This window comes from Leucopleurus acutus (genome assembly GCF_964270905.1).
Source record: "Leucopleurus acutus genome assembly, chromosome: 6".
NCBI classification, from domain to species: domain Eukaryota; kingdom Metazoa; phylum Chordata; class Mammalia; order Artiodactyla; family Delphinidae; genus Leucopleurus; species Leucopleurus acutus.
The window spans coordinates 71154406-71176775 of NC_139149.1; the positions used below are offsets into that span (position 1 = coordinate 71154406).

General features: G+C 35.2%; 1 protein-coding gene across 1 annotated transcript in view; it reads left to right on the forward strand.

Annotated features, from left to right (window-relative positions):
- Positions 1-22370, forward strand: part of FSIP2 (fibrous sheath interacting protein 2) — a gene marked incomplete at both ends in the record, with an annotated part of 127877 nt that overhangs the window by 83846 nt on the left and 21661 nt on the right. Inside the window, 2 exons of the mRNA XM_082841580.1 lie at positions 1174-10147; positions 11964-21436. Of these exons, the coding sequence (XP_082697706.1) occupies positions 1174-10147; positions 11964-21436 (18447 nt within the window). The remainder of the gene's footprint in view (positions 1-1173; positions 10148-11963; positions 21437-22370) is intronic.

Consider the following 22370-nt stretch of genomic DNA (forward strand, 5'->3'; position numbering starts at 1 on the left):
ACTAAGCCTGCGCTCTAGAGCCTGTGAGCCACAACTACTGAGCCCACACGCCACAACTACTGAAGCCCATGCACCTAGAGCCCATGCTCTGCAACAAGAGAAGCCACTGCAATGAGAAGCCTGTGTACCCCAACGAAGAGTAGCCCCCGCTTGCTGCAGCTAGAGAAAGCCCGCACACAGCAATGCAGCCAATGCAGCCCAAAATAAATGAATAAAAAAAATATTTTTTTCAGTACATAATTTGAGGTATATAGAAACAGATAGATTTTGTTTCTACTGTTGGTCCAGTTTAAATGTAGGACAGCACCACTGACCACTAAGGAAACTGTCATTCAAATCTGGTCCCTGAGTTGTTATTTCCAGCTCAAAATGAGGGATTCTCCAACACCTATTCTTGCTCAGCCCTCCTGACTGACTCTTTGAGACTCAGTTCTAGATTGCCCTTGTTTTCAATCTAAATTCATTTGTTCCCTCAGTGCATCACCTTTTCTCAGCCTTCTTAACAGTTTCCATTGATACTTTTTTGTTGGATACAAAGCCACTCAATCTCTGTAAAGCATGAACTTTTTTGTTGCCTATCAAATGATTCTTAGCAATTAGCTGTAGTCATTTCCATATATACACATCACAGGCTCACCCCTGCAGCAGGGAAGGGGAGGAGAGATGGCTTCTTGTCCATCCTTACATCTTAGCTAGACAGATGCCTCTGAAGGCACCCAAATGTTTTGACTGCATCTGTTTGAGAAATGCTTTGTTAGAAACAATCTGGTTCATTTTAAAGTAATTTTGCTGGGTTGTAGACACCATATTTCTTCTTGCCGAAATACTTGCCAGTAATGTGCCTGGATAGCTAGTTAGTGATCTTTTTTTTTTTTTTTTTACCAGAAATTCATTTATCCTAGCAATAAAGGTTGGGGGGGAGAAAAAGCTTCTGAGGGAATGGGAGTCAATTGGAAACTTATACAAAAAGTATTTTACTGTAGCACAGAATAAACCAACTTGAAATTAATTTGAAATTCCAAATAGGTTTTCTTTCACTGTGTTCTTTTTATAACGATGGTGGTATCAAGCTATGCATTGTTTGACATAAAAAATTAAATGTTATCCTCTGTCCCAGAATAGAGTAAGTTGTTAACATGATTTTCTTTTCATTCCTGCTTGCCTCTTTTCCAGGTAACTTCTGGGGAACTGAATAGCACAATTCAGAACATAATGACCTGGGTTGTGGCTACAGTGACCAGTATATTATACCCAGCCATCACAAAGTATGAAGAAAGGTTGAAAAATAATGCATACCCAGTATCTGATGACTCCATCCTCTCTTCAGATAGTTCGAGTTTTTGTAGCACATGCAGTGAAGAGTTGACATATGGAAGCTACACATCTGCAACAACTAAAACATTTCAGGGAGAGCCCTGTGCATTTGCAGTTGACATATCAGTAAGGCGACCAACCACACCTTTAAAACCACCATCTGCCCATGTGGAAAGAACAGTTGTGGGAAAAACACATCACATTAAAGGACAATCTATAACATCTGAACTCAAATATAATAAAACAAGCATGATATATACATACCCTAAGCTCAGAAGTTGTAAATCTGATAGTCACCTTCTAGCATCATTTGAAATGGGCACAAAAAAATCAAAGGATGCTACCACTGAAACAGACGGCTTAGAGAGTCCATTGTTTTCTGATCAAAAAACAAAAGCTATGAATGAAATGAAGAATTTAAAGAATGTTTTTGTTAACTTTAAATGTCACTTAAAAGGGGAAACTGAATTGATTTTGGAAAGCATTTTTCAAGAAATAATGTCTGATTTAACACAGGCCATTCCTTCTATTTCTTCTGTTACTGCTGAAGTTTTTGTTGACCAAAGTGAGCCTGAAAAAGGAGACTTGGTTTCTAATGCTGATATCTGCTCAGTAGCTTCAGAGATCGTGGAAAACATGCTTGAGAAGCTACAGTCTGCAGTTGAGAAAAAATGTATCCAGATATTTTCACAAGAAGATTTGTCAGTCAACATTAAACCAAGCTTAACACCCAGTGGAGAATCTCTCACTCCATCATATGGAAAACCTTTAATAGATTCACTGCCTCATACTGTGGAACCCATGTGTGATATTGCAGAGGATATGGTGCATGCCATTTTAGAAAAGTTGATGACTCTTGCATCTTGCAAGCAATATGAACTTCCTCATCTTGAAGATGCAGCTAAACTTTCTTATCAGCAACATATGGCAGACCCAACATATATGTGCTTTATAAAAGCCAACAAAAAGAAATGTCCTGAACTTGATGCAGCTAATTTAATTGTTAAAGAGGAAATACAAAATTTAATGTCAAATATTTTTTCCCAGTCCTCTTTGGTTGGCTTTATAGAGGAAGCAATCAGCACTATACTAAGACATGTACAAACCGAACTTAACAATGAGAGACTTATTGCATCTGATGAAACAGTAGTACTCCTTAAGCTGCTCGATGAGATCTTTACTCAGTTACGTCAGGAACCAGTAAAAGCAGAAAATCAAAAATGTAGACATTCTAGACTGAGAAGTCCTTCTGACACTGAAGTAAAGTACAGACTCACTGGCACTAGATTATCTAATGGTTCTGGGTCTGGAAGACCATTTCCACCCATTAATGTTCCTGGCATGGTCCTTTATTCTGAAGATGATAATGAAGAAATAGACAAAATTGTGGAAAATGTGCTTGATTCATCTTTTAAAGATGAAAAAGCAAAATCACAAGAACAGATTCCTGAGCATTGGTTTACAAAAGGAAACACTTGTCTTGAATACAAAAGAAATAGCAAACAACCTACAAAGCCTGCTTCTCCAAGAAGCAAAACTGCATTTCATGATCGGAGGTTAAAGACTGAGCTACCATTTTTTAAGAATAAAATTTTAAAGGAAAATCCCTGTTTAAATAAAGACATTTTGTTTTTCAGCCAAGATCAAAAGCATCAAATACAAAAGGCTTCAGAAAACATAGTTAAAAGTGTTTTAACGGAAATGCTCAAGGACGTATCTTCTATTCCTCTTGGTCATTTAGACAGTAAAACTGGCAAAGAAGCTTCAGTTGTTGTTTCAGAAAAACCTCAAGGACTGTCACATCAAGAATGGATGGACCAGATGTTTTCTGTGTCAGAAATTAGTGCAGTGGCTCAAGAAATAACAGATGCTGTATTAAATATACTTTATAAGGCAAGCTGCATTCCCAATACCACCAAAAGTTCCATTTCATCATCAGTTCTTCAAACTTCTCTAGAGAGTCCTGACACTCTCCACATGGTCAAAAAAGCACCAAATCAAAAGCCATTAAAAATATGGTTCAAGAGTGAAAAGAAAATGAAATATTTATCTTCACTCAATGTAGATCCTGCAAAGCCTTCCCTGTTAAAATCTGAAGAAAGTGATCCTAAGCCTATAGATGACATTACTGATAAGATCATTAATGCAGTTTTTAAAAGGCTGAAGTTATTTGTTTGTCCAAAATTGCAAATGGGCTTCAAACCTTCACTTGCAGAGCAATCTTCATTACAATCTCAACTTAGTACTTATACAACTAAAGTGGTAAACATTGTTTTGCATGCTATCCAGAATGAACTGGAACTCAATAAGAAAAACCTAAATCTTAGGGAAACAGACCATACCAAATCCCTTACAGGTAAAGGATTTTTTACTGACACTGATAAATCAGAATCTCTTGTCTCAAATCTCAGTGATGACATTATGGCATCTGCATTATTAACTTGCATTTGTGAAATATTATCAAGTGGACATTCAGATCAAAGCAATATTTCACTCCCTTCAGAAAATCCAAAGCCTATGACATCATGCGGATCTGATAATGTTGATAAAGGGAACATTTTGCCAAGTGGACAGGATAAAAACACTTTTTACAAATTTTTAGCTACGCCATGTGCTCTCCACAGTGTCATTAATGAAAAAGATCTCAAAGAGAATTCCAGATTGCAAGTGTTAGATGATATTGGGGAAACACTCTATGAAATGTTATGCAAGCTCATAGGAGCCCACCCTCACTGTCAGCCATCTTGTAGTAAGCTAAGCAGAGAGAAGACAAATGAGAATCAGCAAACAGCCAATGAAATGCAGTCTAATATTCAGCTCATTTCCACAACAATTTTGGAATATATCCTTGCAAAATTATGTAGTGTTGACATGGATAGTAGTTCTGTAAGTTCAGGATTTAGAGCTGTCTCAGAGTCTCTTGATATTGACAGCCTATTGTTTACTTCAATTATTGAGGAAATGGCCAAGTGCACTGACATAATCTCCAGCATAGTTTCCAGGATGGTTCAGCAGGGTAATAAAGAGAAGACTAAAAGCAAGGAAAAATCTATTGCTCCTAAGTCTTCCAAAACAGGGAGCAAAAAAGAAATTCATTCTAATAAACTGAAAGCTGTGGCTTCAGATATTCTTAATATGGTTTTTGCTAAACTAGAAGAGTTTGCCAATGGAAATTTAGAAACTCTGGAGGCGTCTATCAATGATGGAAATAAAAAAATCAGTAAGATGGACTTGGAATGTGAAAGTCCCAGTGTTTTCACGGACACACATGAAGAACTATTGCAATCTGCTTTATACACGCATGCAAAGAAGGTATCAAGTGCTATTTTGAAAGCTATTCAAACAGAATTAAAGATGAACTCATTAGATTTGAGGACAAGTATGGAAACACCATCACCTGACAAACAAATGCTTGAGAATATAGTCAGTTTAATTTTAGATGCAGTATCCTCAGATATGCTTAATGAAACTGAATCTGAAGAGAGAGGCATTCAAACTTACAGATACAGGCCAACCTATGGAAATTTTCTTCCTGGTGGAGTTGAATCAGATTCATTTCTAGAAGATGCTGCAAATACAGAGAAAGAATTCATTGGAGAGAGAAGATCACTTAGAGAAGAAACTAAATCAGATTCTCTTCAACAATGTGTTCTAGAAAGAACCTTAAACAAAACTGAAGTGAAACTCAAAGAACCACAGAAATCTCCAGTTGTTCCCATTATAAGAAATATTTTGAATGAAATTTTTCAAAGTGCTTTGGTCAGTCAATTAAATGTGCTTTCTCTCTCCCACTCCTATTTAAGTGGCATCCCTCACAATATTGAAGAGACAGTTGCTCAAACATCTGTTCAGTTTATAGATAAAATGATGGTGTCTGAAGCAGATGTAACCATAGTGGTAGATGATGTTGTTAGGACTGTGTTTGATAAACTTTATTCAGCTGCTATGACAGGGAGAAATGCAAGTGAAAACAGGTATAAGACCATCACCTTTTCAACAAATGTTTCTTTTCATGAACACACCAGTGGAGGAGAAAAGCCCTCCATCACTGTGCCGAACAAGAATCCGTATACTCTTCAGTCCAGATTCAATGTTGACAAACAGGCTAAAGTAAACATAGTTGAAGATATTATACAGGCAATATTAATAAGTTTAGAAATTTTTGCTACTTCCAAAGTACAATCTCTCTTTTGTCCCCAGATCAACTTCACAGTTCCAATGGCTTTACCTATTCAGCAGGATAAGAGTACATTAAGCAAAGCATTATCAGCCAAAGATTTGTATTCTGATGATCAATTTTCCTGTTGCTCAGTGGATCATATTATGTCAGAAAAGACCAACTCATTATGTCAAGTCTCTTTGAATAAATTAAATACATATGCAACAGAAGTGGCCAGAAAAATTTTACAAGGAATCAAACATGAATTAGATAAAGAAAGGGAAAATTCTTTCTTAACTCATAACATTGTGGTTTCTGAGAGTATTGCAAGTCAAATTGTTAACACAGTGTTAGATATTGTATCATCTAAAGGAAAATGTGACAAAAACAATCCTGACAAAGACATTAATTCAGATCAGCAAGAAGGTATTATTGAAAAGCTGTTTATTAAGACTGAGTATCAAAAAGTACTTCAGTTTCAAATACAAGATACCATTGAAAGTATCTTATGTGATATTTATGAAAAAATACTGTATCAGAATAATCTCTCATTTGCCACACCCACTTTGAAATGTAGCATAGCTGGCAAACATTCCAGAGCAAATTCTGAAATGTTCATTGAGGGTGCAAATAAGATTCTTCCAAACTTTTCAGTTCCTAACTCAGATGTCATATTGATATCCACTGATATAGTAGATATCGTTCTTCATAATCTCAGTTCTGCTGTCATACTTAGCATAAATTCAAAGGATCCTACTTCTACAAGATTGCCCCTGACCTTTTGTGATATGTTTCCAAAAGCAGAGTGTCAACAGCCTCTTCTTATGGAGTCAAAAAGTGAAAGAAAAACAGGGCATTTTCCATCTTCAAAAAATCTGAAATCAGCTTATGCTAATGATACTCCTATAACTATAGTAGAGAAAGAAGACCCCAAGAAATCTGTTCCTGACCCATGTGAGGAAAGTGCTGACTTCATTACTAAAACTATTTTCAATCGGTTAGAATCATTTGCCACAGAAAGAATGGATTTGTTAATTACTCTTGCTTTCCAGCCTAAAGAAAAGTCATTTCTGAGCCCAGAACTGGAAAACTGTAGACGAGATGACAGCATCTTTCATGAATCAAGCCAGGTGGAATCAAATGTGAATATTCTGAAAATATCAAATGAAACTGTTCTCAGTGAAGAGCTCACAGATTTCACTTTTGCCAGTTACAGAGAAAAACTTGGATCTACAATTCATCTATCACAAGCTAGTCTTAAAGAATATGCTGACATCATTGCCAGTGCCATTTTGAAGCTGATTAAAAATGACTTAGACCTCAAAATCCAAAAGATGCATCCATACCCAAACAACATTTCATTCCAAGAAATCACCACTGTGAGTGAAATTGTCAACAGTATCTTAAAGATTTTATATAATAAAAGATCTGTAAAGGAAATCAGTTTTTACTCAAAGGACAATCCTAACTTATTTTCACAACGAACTGCATCAAATGAAATATCACTGGGACAAAGAGCTCAGGAAACACACACCAAACTGTCTCTGTTTTCAAAGTATCCATTAGAACAAAACCAAATGGCATTGGAAAGGGAAAGCCAGAGAATTGTTCTAGAGGAAATATTTACAAAAAATGAAGAATCAAAACAAAAAGCAAGAACTGCATTATTCAGTGCAGTGGAAGAAGTTTTAAGTAAAGTGTATCAAAGAATAATGGAAATCATAGGCCATTTGCCTTCATTTAATGAAATCCCCCACTTTATGTCTAGCTCTAAAATTAAAACATTAGACATAACACAAAAAAACTTCTTTCAATCCCATATTAACAGTGTAGCAAGTGACATAATTGAAAGCGTTTTGGGGGAAATGTACTCTGTAGTTGTGACGTTGTTATATGAAAGTAATAAAGTACAAGCAACTGACAAAAATATTTTACCAAAGAAATCATCATGCATCAGAGAAACTACACAAGCAGGAATAGGAAGTAATCTCACTAGCTATATGCTACCACAGGTTTATCCTTATGCAGGCAGTCAAAATGTCTCTCTATTGGAAAAAACTTTTTTACAATATTCACCATTAAAAGTGGGGAAGGATTTAGTCCAAATGGTTCTCAATAAGATCACAAATTTTGCCTCACTTTATCTAGAAGAGGCCCTGTCCCATAAAGGTGGTTCTGTTGAGTTGCAACCTCTAAGGCTACACAGTTCTAAACTAAGCCCTAAGGGCAACCCTAAGCCAGGTTTTAAAACAAGTTTAAAAGCAAGATCAAAAGTTACTCCTTTGCCTAAATTTAGAGCAAAACCACACCTAGGACCTAGTCGTACTAAGGCCAAAAGCAAGACTAAATTAGGTCCTGGAGAGAAGACTCCAAAATACATCTGGTCCAAGACTGCCATTGGGCTGCCACACATCCTATCAACGGGAGATGCCAAAAACTTACTGAAAGTAAAGTTGCCTACTTCAGAACTAAAAATGTATGCCAAGGATATAATAAGTAATATCCTGAAAACAACTGTTAAAGAATTTGAAAAGGTGATGCAAATTAGAGCAATGGTAGGTGATAAAGCTTTACCATCCGATCAAATCATGGCAGCAAATAAAATAGTTAGTACGGTTTTGCAAGGATTATATGCTACAAATAACCAAAATTTGGCTAATCCTATCGTATTCTGTCATCTGGATGATCCCAAACTTTCACAGGGGAATATAGGTGCAGAGTCTCTTGCCAAACCACAAGCATGTTTTTACTTGGAAAATGTTTCTTCACAGTTAGAACAGATTTTTCCTAAAGAAGGTGTATTTAAAAAAATGTTTGACAAATGGCAAGCAGAATCAAATGACATGGAAAATGAAAAATGTAAGCTCTTGATGATAGCTGAAAATGGTTTGACAGAAATTTCAATAAAAGCAAAAGAATTAGAATATTCTCTTTCACTTTTAAATTTGCCACATCTTGAAGATTGTGAAAACAGGTTTCATAGTTGTTTTAAGGGAGCTTCTACAAGAGCTGAAGACACCAAAGCACAAATTAATATGTTTGGAAGGGAAATTGTTGAAATGCTATTTGAAAAATTACAGCTGTGCTTTTTATCCCAAATGCCCACCCCACGTGGTAAAGAAACTCCAGCAAGCAGGAAAGAACACATTACTACTAAAAGTAAATGTGGTTTTCCAACCAAGGACATCCTCAGCAATGAACCAATATATAACACTAAAACCGAAGACCAAAGTCCTTTGGGCTCTAGCAACCAAATTGTTCGAGAAATTGTAGACAGGGTTTTAAACCTGTTAGAGTCTTTTGTAGACTTACAGTTTAAACATATCTCTAAATATGAGTTTTCTGAAGTAGCGAAGATGCCTGTAGAAAACCTTTTTCCTGTCCAACAGAGACTAAGCAAAAAGATGTTGCCAAAATTACAACCACTAAAAAAGTTTTCTGATGAATCCAAGTCAAGTACTGTTATTTCCAAGGAAAATGTACAGAATACCCTTCTACAGGTTCATTCGTTCCATTCAGAGTTACTTACATATGCCATTAATATTGTCAGCGACATGCTTGGTATAATTAAGAGCAAGCTGGACAAAGAAATAAGCCAAGCAGAACCATCTTCAATTAGCATATTGAAAGAAAATATTGCAGCAAGTGAGATCATTGGTACACTGATGGACCAGTATACTCATTTCAATGAGTCTCTGATCAAAAACCTTCCAAAGGAAAGTTTGTTCCAAGGAGTAGAAAATACCTACATTGTTAATCAGGTTGAATTAGCAACTGATACGAAAATGCCCATGTCAAAGTTAAAGGAAGTAGGATTCGGGAATCATCCTCCACAAAGCAGCATACCAGGTTTAGGGTTTTATTCAGAGGAAGATAAGAAAAAAAGGTATAAGTCTTCATCAAATTTACCCTTATATTCCAGAGCCTCCGTAGAAGACACAATTAGAAGCTCAGAGCCAATGGAAAGGCCTGATTCAGAAAACATACCATCATGCTCTAGAAACAAAGTACAAGACTTTAGCCGAAAGGAATCTGACTTGGGCTATTTTGATCAAGCTATGAAAGGAAATAGCTCCCTCCCTGAAGGGAGTGTCTTACAAAAACTGTTAAAGAAAGCAAATGAATCCACAGAAACAGCATCACAGCAAGTCACGTCATTCACAGAAATGAGAAAAGGTGAAAATCCAAGAGTGTTTCATTATGAGATCTCCAAACCAGTTGTTGAGCCAAACCAAATTCAGACAACTGTCTCTCCACTCAAAATTTGTTTAGCCGCAGAAAATATTGTCAGTACTGTGCTGTCAAGCTACGGCTTTCCAAGTCAACCACACATTAATGAAAGCACAGAAACAATGAAACCATTTTTCATATCAAAGCAAAACCCTTTGTCTGTAATATATGGTCAAAAGAATGAGGAAAAAAGTTTGCTTAGAATGTGGGATAAAAGAATCAGTTGTATACCTGAAGAAGAAAACAAAAAACCTGAAGCCAGCAGGGGAGATTTTTCTTTAATGCAAATATTGGAAAATAAGAGTTACCTTAAGATAAAGACTCTGAAGGAAGTTGAAGTCATTGCTTTTGCTGATCATGAACTGGGTCCAAATGAAATTCATTTGGTAGCAAGACATGTCACCACATCTGTGGTCACATATTTCAAGAACTTTGAAACTAGAGGTAAGTAAGAGTGGGCATAATTTAGAAAAAAATAGATATATTTAAAAGATCTCCTGTCCAAGAAGCTTCATTTACTGTTTTTCTGAAAACAGCCTTAGAAGGAGGGTATTTAATTACTTCTTAATATATCAGGATACTAAAAAAAAAAAAAAAAATTAAACATTCATATGGTTTGAATCTGAAAAGGTCTGTCTCTCAATTTTCCGTATCTGCAGATGAGGGAAAATGTGACTTTTTTAAAGCAGGGGATTTTGGTTGAACATGAGGTCTGAGTTCCAAAGATTATTAAAGTTCTCATGCATGATTTCTTTATAATCATACCAAATGTACAGGTAACTGAAGGTTGTGATTCAACTTTAATGTGTACAGTTGAAGTCGTTGTTATTATTAGTCACAGTGTATAAGAACAGTTGTGTTAAACATCTTATTTTGCTTATATTCCAGTGTTATTAAATTCCTTTTAGGTATAATACTCTAAACATATATTTAAAAATATATTTTCATTCCCTTTTTAAAAAGGCTTATCTGTATATGCTAGAGGTTGAACCATATGTGATAGCTACTTTCATATGTGAAAATTTATTATTGGAAAGTTCATAACATTCAATCTAATAATCTATTATAGCTTTGAACTGGATCAGTAATTCTAGTTGCCAATAATTAGTTGCTACGTTACCAGTCCAGATACATCACTTGCCCATCATTCAAATTGCAGAACACATACTATCAGTCCTACCTACCTGCACCATGAGGCCATTTCCTATACTTAAAACTGGTATGATTTCAAGGTGGACAGTTGTGTGTCTGCAACTGCAAGCTTATAAGTAGAATTTCTTTAAGCATAGCCTAATTGAACTTAGAGAATAAGAAAAAGAAAGCAAACAAGAGAAGATCCATGATTCCCTCCCACTGGTATTTGGCTCTTTCTATCATATATCTTCTCTATTCCCAGACATGTCCAGGGCCTTCCAGCGATTTCACTCATGTTCCTTCCACGTGGAGCACTCTTTCCTCCCTCCCTTCATCTCAACATGGCCAAAACCTGTCTAGCTGTCAAAGTTCAGCTTAAAGCCTCCCCTCTCCACTGAGTCTTGCCTGATTCCACATGCAGAGGTATAATAGGTTATTACATTCTGAGGTAGTTTTGTGAAAAAAAATAGTATGTAGCTCTGGCTGCCACTCCAAGAAATTGGCCATACCAAGTAGGTATATGATTTGCAGTACTCTGTTGAATAGCAGAATACAGTCCTGTGCCTGGTTGGGTTGGCCCATCATCTTTGTAACAAACTAATCTAGGGGTTAAAGTACTGCTGATGTTACAGTCCATCCCTAACCTTTCTGAAGTGAGCACTCTTTTATTTCAGTTAAGTTGTTATTGCAACACAACTCTTTAGTTTCCTAAAAGTAATACATATTATATGTTTGACTAAAAATATTTTTAAAATAATTATATGAAGTCTCTAGAGATCACTGCGACATGTTAAGATGTAACATCACACTTGGAAATCATTTCTCTGCCCCAGGATTTCCAGCTTCTTTGAGCACCTTCACCCATCTAAGCAAGACAGGTATCAGCACTAGACTTAGAGATTTGAATTCTTTAGGGTTATTTTCTCAACTTTATGGCTAAAACTAAGATTCCACAGGTGGGAAAATAAGTATCTGAAGAAAACCCAATATCTTTCTTGACTAGATTTTTCTTTTTCTTTGGTGAGGTGTTCCAAAGGTGAAATTCATATGTAAATAACTACCAATATATAGAATTTTCCGTATGTCCCTTAATGCGTGCTAAAATGGTAATGTTTTCTTTTTTAAGTTTCCAGTGAGGAGGTGTCTATTGTTTCCACACCGTCAAGAAAAAAATATGAATCAAAACAGCCTCTAAGAAGCATATACAATGATTATTCTCTTTATCAATTTTGTGAACATCTCACTGAGTCCGTCATTTGCCATTTAATTTCAAGCATTTCTGATAGCACCACAGATAGCAGAGAAAAGGAGAAAGCTTCCCATGCAGCATTTAACACAATTATTTCAATTGATTCTCAAGTGTTTGAGAGTAGGTCAATTTCTGTTGGAGAACTTGCTTTAAGTATTTCTGAAATCATTGCTGAAATCCTTTTAAATAGTAACATCATAGAGATTGACATTGCACAGCAAATGTCTTCGTTAAAAAGAAAGTACATTTGCTGCCCAGGAGTAGCTGCTGCTGACTTTGATGATCTCTTTCAGGATCTCTTAATAGGTGTGATACATGTACTGTCCAAAGAAATAGGGTTAAATCATCACCTGGAAAACAGTGGAAGAAATAGACCATTTTCCATGCTTAGAAGCAACAGTGTGCCCATTTGCAACAAAAAAAATACCATGCAAAGACAGAAAGCTTCCAGAGACTGGGAATTATCTACTCACAAAACTGATCATATCATTCAAAAAAATAAATTAAGTTATCTGGCCCATAAGTTAGATAGTCTGGCTGGTAGCCTAAAACCTCATGAATCCAAAGAAGTAGTCAACAAAGTTTTCAGTATTGTTTTGGATTTATTTTTACCAGATGAACAGCCAGATGAGGCTATGGATGCTGATAAAAAAGCAATATTTTTTTCATCATCAAATGATCGGCAATGTAATAACATACTTGGAAATAACTTAGGGCTCACCCCCAAATCAGTTTTCCTTCTCAATGTTGTGTGTGAGAAACTTATTAGAACACTTTTAGAAAAATGCACAAACTCTGTCTTTCTTGATAATAGCCCTCTTTCTGAAGAGATATCAGCAGAAGAATGTCAACTTTTAAAAATACTTCAAAGTGTACAAGGTGAAGAATTTGGTTGTTGTAAGAGAACGATGGACTGTGAACAATTTCAAGGGGATTATATGTCAAACGTTTTGGAAAATCTGGCAGAAATGGATCAAGATTTACTGTCATCAGACTCTATTCTTACTGTTCTTTCCCACAGCTTGGTTAAATCATTGATGGATAAATTATGTCACAGTATACAACTGCCCCAAAGTCCACCTTTTGCAAACAAGCATTTGAAGTATAGAACGAGAGAAATACAGTCTAGTTTCATAAAAACAAAAAGGCCAGAGTTAACAGAATTAGGACAAGGTAAAGGTTCTTTAGGACTCACGAGTTATGATGGCAATGCTTTGACAGGACCCCTGAATAATCTCAGTGTAGTTAACTCCAAAATACAAGCACCATTTGGCAAGAAGTATTCAGCAAATTTTGCTAATGTGTCACCTCTTAAAAGACAGGGAACAAAGGATATGGATACAATAGCCATCCATAATAAGCTATATCCAGGAGATATGAATACGGGTGTTTATTCAGCCACATTTTTAGAGGACATAATTTCAGAACTGTTTTTTAACCTCTCTATTTCACTGTGGGGCAAAAATGAAAACATCACTGAAGCCCAGCTCAATGAGATGAATGCATTATTTATCAACAGTGTAGTGAATGAGTTTAATAAGGCAAGGGTCACTGTTTTACGGAATTCTGAAGAAAGACTGTGTTTTCCACCAATCCATAAAGAAACTTTTAGTAGGATTGTTGACTCCGTTTATTATGATGTTTTACAGCAATATAAGTTGAAAATGACCTGTGGTGGTAATCTGGCATGTGACAGTACTTCAATAGCAGAACAAATAACGAATAGCATATTGTTAGAGATTTTGGACTACCAACTCCCATCTTGCTTCAGGGGAAAGCTCTTACATAATTCATACTACCCTCTCAATGCTGAAATTATATTACAGAAACTTCAAAACAACCTGAGAGAATTTACTTCCCAAGCTAGGTCTTCAGCGGGCTATAGCACCATGTTATCACACTCATTTTTAGAAGATATCATCAGAAGACTTTTATCTCAACTCATTCCTCCACCCAGTAAGGCGTCCTCTTTGGGAAAAAAATATTTCATGAGTTCAGATTTTAATGAAATATCAACCTGTATAATAAATAAGGTTATATCAGCCATTTCAAAACATAAAATTTGGTTCACTATATATGATAATCAATATCTATGTACAGGAAAAAACCTCCAGAAGATGGTGGATTCTGTTTATAGAAATATTATGCAAACATCTGACTCTCTTCTTTCAATACAGAAAAGTATAGTCAGCAGAAGCCCAATTATGGTTGACCAAATAGCCAGTTTTATTATCCAAGAGATTATTGAAAATCATCTTCAACCATTTTTGTGTGGAGAAGGTTTACCTCGTCCAAAGACTCCATCGGATACAATATCGAATACGGTTAAACAGGTTCTCAGTGAAGTCATAGAGTCACACAGACCCCAGACACCATCACCCTCAGGTATTTACCCTAAGACGTTTGTAGGGGAAATTGTTGCCAGACTTTTATCAAAAATTTTCAGTCCAAAGCATAACACTGAAATTGAGCTGGAAAACATGACCCAAAAAATAGTAAACTCAGTAAATAACCATTTTGACAAAGCTAAAGTTCACATTCTATATAATGACAAAGAACAGTCTTACCCCTCTGTAGATACAGATATTGTGGATGAACTCGTCACCTCAGTTTATAGAAATGTTTTAAAACAGCATGGATTAGACCCTGAGGTTGATAAAGAGTCTGAAGACAGAGATATTTTTGTGGAAAAAATTACCAACTTAGTTGTAGCAGCTATTTCAGATTACCTTCTTCATCCACTGTTTTCTGGGGATTTGCCATCTTCATATTTTATTTCAACAACTGAGAATATCATTCAAGATGTTCTTAGTAACATCAGTAGGTCTACCAAGCCAAGTCAGAGTTTATCTCCATATAACACCTTGCTGCCATATACATTTTTAGAAGACATGATCAGAATACTATTATCTAGAATTTTCCCTTCTGCATCTAGCATTGTTGCAAACAGAGAAACTCCAAAAGATAGATCAAAAGTTAATTTCAATGAAATTGCTTCAAATATAATCAGTGATATTAGGATGAAAATTTCCCAACATGACATTCGATGTTCAAGAGATGAAGAAACCAAGTTTGTTTATTCAGAAGACAGTGTTCAGCATCTTGTGGACTCAGTATTCAAAAATATTTCAAACTCTGAGTCTCAAGAATCAGTTGAGCAAAATATCACAAGCAGTAATGATGTTTTTATTGACAGAATAGCAGGTTTTATCATTAAACATATCTGTCAACAATATCTTCAGCCATTTGTGAACAGAAAGTCATTACCTTCTTCATCATATACATATTTTGGTGATGAGAAAAGGCAGTGGTTTTATGCCAGTGTTTATTCCTCAACTTTTTTGGAAGATGTGATTTCTGGGGTTTTAGGCAAGATATTCCACAGGGTGTTAGGCATTGTACAAACAAAATCAGTAACAGATTCAGAAGATGAACTGTTTGATAAAGCTGAAAAACTCATACAGTTCATAACAGAGGAATTCTCAAAAGCCCAAGTTAGCATTTTAGAGAATGCTGAGGAAAATTTATGTTTGCCTCCAGTGGAGAGAGTTGTAGTCAAAAACATTATTGACATGGTGTACAGCAAAGTTGTGCAAGAATATGAAATGGATATGATGCCTGATAAAGATTTTCTAAATGACACAAAGACACTGGCTGCAAGGATAACTAAAACCATCCTAGCCGAAACCTTTGATTTCCAAATTCATACAAATCTTATAGAAAAGTTTCCATTTGGATCACAATCCAAACTTAGTACTGATATTTTGATAAAGAAAGTTCAATGTGACATTACTAAATCAAGATTCCAAAGACAGGCTTCAACAATATATACTACTATGTTATCACATACTCATTTGGAAAAAATTGTGTCTCAGCTTATATCTCAGATGAGTCCATTGGCCTCCAGTACAGAACACCCAAATACTTCTCAATCAGACTTAAGTAATACAGTAATAAAACTGATAAATGAAATCATGTCAATAATTTCAAAACATTCAATATGTATTATTAAACATGGGAATGAAAAACATAGTATGATTTCAGAAAAAGATATCCAATCCATGGTTGATTCCATTTATGCTGATCTTTCCCATTCAAATATATACCAGTCTCTTACAAAAGATAAAAAAAATATAAGTAATATACCTGTTTCAAAAATAGCAAGTTTTATAATAAAAGAAATCTTTAACCATCATCTTCAGTTATTTTTATCTGGAGATAAAACTCTCCTTTCAGCCGCAGTTGATCAAACTTACAAACAGAAAGTAGTAGATCCTAAACAAAAAGAGTTGTCTTTAATTGTGAATTCAGCTGTCTTTTTGGAGGAAGTAATTTCTGAACTTTTATGTAAACTTCTTTATGCATTCTCACATAATGTCTTGGCTGCTGAAAATCCAGATATAGTTAAAGACAAAATTACTGGCATTGTTACAACATTAGTAAAATCAATTGTTCTGGAGTTCACCACATCGGAGATTTTAGTTTCAGATAACTTTGATGATGATATGTGTTTTTCAGAAGGATATAAAGAAATGGTTAAAAAAACAGTCAACCTAATTTATGAAAAACTATTAGGTGAATATAAATCTCTGATTCAAATATATAGGGCTATACAAAGTGACACAGCTTGTTTTGGAAGAAAAATATTTAATTTGCTTTTGGAAGAAATTTATGATTATCAGGTGCAGTCATTAGTTTCAGGAGAATTAGTATCTTCTTCCTACTCTTCCCCTCAAGCTGATAAAATCATCAGAAATGTGCTCAATGTCATCATGAGAGATAGCCATGCCTTGCCATTACGTATTACTGTGCTGTCACATTCTCTTTTAGAAGACATGATTTACAAGCTTCTAGTGCATATCTTCCCTTCAACTGACACTGAAAGTGAACTACAAGAGGAAGAGGTTTCACCAGATTATGAGTTTGTGGATGCAGCATCAAAATTAACTGATGAAATTATCAAAGAAATTTCTGAACATGAGATCCGTCTTGCTAGGGCAGAGGAGAACACAGAGAGTATGCAATTAGAAGTGACTGAGAATTTGGTTGACTCTATATGTAATAATATTTTGAAAAAATCTGAATTTCAAGCTGAAGTCCAGAAAGATGCAGACAAAAAAGGAGGCTCATTCCTCAGTAAAATAGCTGGTTTCATTATGAAGGAAATCATGGATCATCATCTGAGGCCATTTTTACATGGTGAAGAATCATCTTCCAATAACTTATCTAATTATGACCATGTCTCTGTACATACTAAACCTGGTAAAGAAAAGAGACAGCCTTCTCTATATTCAGCTACATTTTTGGAAGATGTAATTGTTGACCTTGTTCACAAGTTTTGCTCTCTTCCAAGTATTACTGAAGATTCTAAGAAAAAAGAAACACCAGAGCCAGACATTGTGAGCTTGGCTATAAAATTTGCAAACTCTCTGATAGGAGAATTAAGGAAAAGTGAAATTAAAGTTCTACCAAATGCTGAAGAAATTTTTTCTTTTCCACCAATTGATAAAGAGACAGTTGATAAGATATCCAATTTTGTGTATGATCAGTTCATAGGAAAGTATGGATCTAATGCTATTCAGAAGGATGATAAAAACAACATTGTTACAGAAATGATTTCTGCTTCAGCCCAGAAGGCCATCTCTGCTTTCAAGATTCAACCACTTTTTTCAGGAGACTGGTCTTCCACCTTCTATTCATTTCTAAATCCAGATAACATCACCCAAAGGGTTAAACACCTTCTACAGAAAACCTCTACACAGATAAACAGATGCTTAAAAGGGAACCAACTTACTTTACCAGAACAATCATATAAACACACATCTCTAACCTCAGACCAGAAAAATGTGTTGGATACTTTGGAAATAGATAGAGGTGCAATAAGTAAAAAGAAAAGTTTCAAAACTAAGGAGACATCAATGAAAAAAGGTGACATCCAAGATCCAATAGTTACCTCTGTAACTAGAATTATGAAAAGCAACATGGTTAACCTGTTATCAGAGTCAGCTGCAGATGTGGCAAATAAAAAGAAAGAGAATGAAAATAAAATGGGAATTCCAATTCAAAAATATAATGTATCAGAAGTTACTTCTCCAACTACTAGTGTGAAAAATAAAGATAAACAGGAGCTGTATTTGAAGGGAACACTTAAAAATAATGAAATTGAGAAGAAAAGCATATCACTTTCAAATAAGGAGGGGCAAGGTAAGGAGGTACACACACAATTTCTAGTAGCTACTGATGGTACAGAATGTGAAAAGGAAATACTTGGACCAGATTTTGCAATAGACATTGAGAAGAAGATTGACAAAACAAGAGAAAATTCATTAAAAAAAGAAGACAAGCCCTTTCAGTTATCTTCTTTGACAACCAAAGCAAGAAATACAAAGACCACAATAGAGAAAACAGTTGCCCAAAAGCCAAACGATGAGGAAAGGAAAGACTCTCCAGCTCAAATAGATATAAAGGAAGGACAGTGCTCAGATTATGAATGTGTTCAAAATGTCATTGAAAATATTTATGATAATATCTTAGGAATATATCATTCTCAAGAATTAGCAGATTATTCAAAACGACAAAGTCTGCCAAGTTATATATCATTGCCTCTAGTTCAAGAGGTTGGCAAGGATTTTGCACAGTCCATTTCAACAAAGGATTTATACCTGTCAATTAACAAAAATCTCCCTGCCAAAGAGAAAAAAGAAGAAAAAGAGAAAGCAAGAGAAATAGAAAAAGAGAGGGAGAAAGAGAAAGAGAGAGGGGAAAAAAGAGAAAAAGAGAAAGTAAAAGTTAAGGATATTAAAAAGGAACCTAGTAAATCAGACAGTCCTCAGTACCCACCAAAAAGTGAACCTGGAATTTTTCCTGCTAAATTTTTAGAAGATGTTATCACCGAAATGGTTAACAAATTGGTCTTTTCTTCCTCACCAGAAACACAAACATATGATAGATGCCAAAATGTAAGTGATGATGAAAATCAAGCTGAACTCTATGACACAGCTATGAGACTTATTGATTCACTGTTGAAGGAGTTTTCAGATGCTCAAATTAAGGTATTTAGGCCAGATAAGGAAAATCAGTTTTTTCTACCTGTAGATAAAGTGTCATCAGTTCCTAAAGAACCTCCCAGGCATAAAGAATCAAATATAGATAAAGCACCATCCAATGTCAAGAAAATAACTGTGGATAATATGCATAAAATGACTGAAAAACCCTCTTCAAATAAGATACTTTTCCTAGATAAAATACCAATTGATAAAACATTGGTCAACAAAGTTGTTCACTCCTCTGTGTGCAATATTTTGAAGGAATATAAATCTCAAGACTCCATTTGTAAGACTATAAAGAGTAATGGGGGAAATTTAGCAAGACGACTAACTAGTGCAGTGATAAGTGAAATTTTTCAATATAAGCTAAATTTGATATCGTGTGATGAGTTTCCACCTTCATGTTTGCCTCTGGAAACTAAGGATGTTGTTAAAAAGGTCCAAAAGCTGGCTCGAACAGCCAGCAAAGAATGTCAAACATCATCGCCATATACCATCATGCTGCCTCATGAATTCTTAGAGAATGTGATTTACGCTCTTTCATCTAAAATTTTCTCAACAGTATCCAACACTGAAGCAGAAACATCTGAGGGCAACTGGTTCACAGAACTAGATTTCTTTCAAATGAAGTTATTAAGTACAGTTACAACAGAGATCTCCAAAAATGAAGATATGATTATACAGTATGTGGAATCCTTACATCCCAATGATGATGAAATTATTCAATTAGTGGTTCAATCGCTCTATAATAATCTCTTGTCACAGTTTGGATCACAAGAGATTATACAAAATTGTGCAACCAGTGGATGTAGAATTCTTTCAGAAACCATGGTTGACTTAATTCTACAAGAAGTGACTGGTAATCAGTTGCAGAACTACTTTTCTGGAGAGCTAACTCCATATCAGTGTGCAGAAGTTGACAATGTTGTTGAAAATATTCTTAAAGATGTTATCCAAACTGCTGATGTTCCCCAGCCTCAACCATCACATGCTCGTATACTGCCTTATAACATAATAGAAGAAATTGCTGTGAAATTTTTATCGAAGCTTTTATCTATGTTTCCAAAAGTAGATAATGAAAGACCCAAATCCCTAGAAACTGAAATTCAAAAAATTATCTCAAAAATATTAAATTCAATACAAGAATTTATCTCCAAAAGTAAGATTAAAGTTGTATCACCAGCGAAGGAATTGCCTACTGTACCTTTAGCTGACAATGAAACCATTGAAAAAGTAGTTAATTCTGTTTATACCAGTATTTTAAAGCACTCTGGCTCACACATTTCTATATTTAAAGATTTAATGGGTAAGAGTAATGTCCTCTCTGATTTAATAGGTTTTTTATTGGTGAAAGAAATTTCCAATTCTAAATTTCAACCTCAAGTAGAGGAAGAATTACCAAGTTCAGAATTAGCTCTGGAAGCTATCAAAATTATGGAAAGAGTGGCCAAAATGGTTAATGAATTTAAGTCCCAGGAAAAGTCTTCATCCAAAAAAGGTTCTGTGTTAGATGCCACGTTTTTAGAGGAAGCATTGGCTTTGTTCTTGGCTAAAATAGTAAGGTTGCCAAGTGCCTCAAGCAAACATGCAAAAAACTTATCAAAGCCTGAGTTAAATAAAATTGCATCTCAACTGACAAAATCTGTGACGGCTGAAATTTCTAAGAGTAATATTAATCTTGTTGCTGCTGATTCTGAAGAACACTTTTTAAATCCAGAAAGTATAGAAATGATTTCTCAGGTTATTGATTCTATTTATAGTAATGTACTACAACAACCGAGAACCCATAAAGATCTTTATTATGATATAAAAAGTACAAATGGAGTTTTCCCTAAAAAAGTGGCCAGTTTAATTATTAATGAAGTTTCAAATTTTCCCTTAGATATCGTTAGTCCAAAGAATTCAAATGCTGGTCTCTTAGGAGATCTAGACATTAACAGAATTGTTCAAAAGGCACAAGAGCATGCTAAAGTGATCCCTGACTTAGATAAAGAAGAGTCAAATAAAGATTCAATTGTAGAGGACTCTACAATTAAAATAGTTCCACATGTTGGGAATAAACCACTCAAAATAGATCCAAACATTATCTCAGAACATTTAGCAGTAATTTCTGTAAAAACTCAACCTCTTGAGAAACTTAAGGTGGAATGTTTTAAAAACACTGGACATAACATAGCAGAACTGAGAAGAGCATCAATAAGTAGAAGAAGTTATTCCTCAGACACATCTACTGTAGGACAGTTAAAAAGAGAAAGACGTACCTCATTGAATAAGATGGGACGACTCGATGTAAAACCCTTTGAGGTAAGTGAAAAAGAAATAGAAAAAAAAAAGTGAGCCATGGTTGTTCTGTGATTCCCTTCCTCAAATAGGTATATGGGAATGTATTTTTTTGTTGTTGTTGTTATTGCCTAGCCCAATAGGAAAATTGGTTGCACAAGTTCATTCGTATAGTTATATGACTTACTGGGACTTGCCATATCAGCTCTGTGGCTCACTCTAAAGGTCTCAGGCTAGTTTTCCTAAGACAATAAGTTTAAACTGGCTTTAAAAAAATAATGGGAATATAGGGAAATACCCTTAACAGTAAAATCAGGCTGACTGAAATTATAATGATAAAAACTATCTAAAATACATTTCTCAAACCTAAGGCTCTACAGGAGTAATACTACTCTTTTTACTTTTAACAACATTCATCAACACATATCAGACTACTCTGATTACTACTGCTCTATAAACTCTTAGGTTATACTTGTTTCTTATTATTTCACTTTAATTATATTAGCCTTCCTCAAGTTCTTCTATACTCTCAAGAAGTGGCAAGTTTCTTTCTTCTTCTATCCTTGTTCTAGATTTAGCTGCTTTAATGCTGCCATATTTATGAACCTGTTTCCTCATGCTTTAGTCCCTAGCTCTGCCCTGCAGCTCCATACTTAGGCCCCAAATATATTAAACTAATTGAGACTTTAAAATGACAAAATGATGTCCTTGTTACAAGGAAACTATACCACTGAGGTCAAAGGGTGGTCTAGCCAATAGTTACACTGATCTACTACACATTTTGATTTTTATCAGAGCCTCTTCTACTCATGGTATTCACTCATAAGAGGACTGAGTGTGCTTAGGGGTACAGTCTGTGGCCTGGACAATGAGCAAAGTTTTATAGAACCATTCTCGCTGGAGCATAAACTTGAAGTAAATTTTCTCCAGCACTATCCTGCAACCCATTGAACTAGGT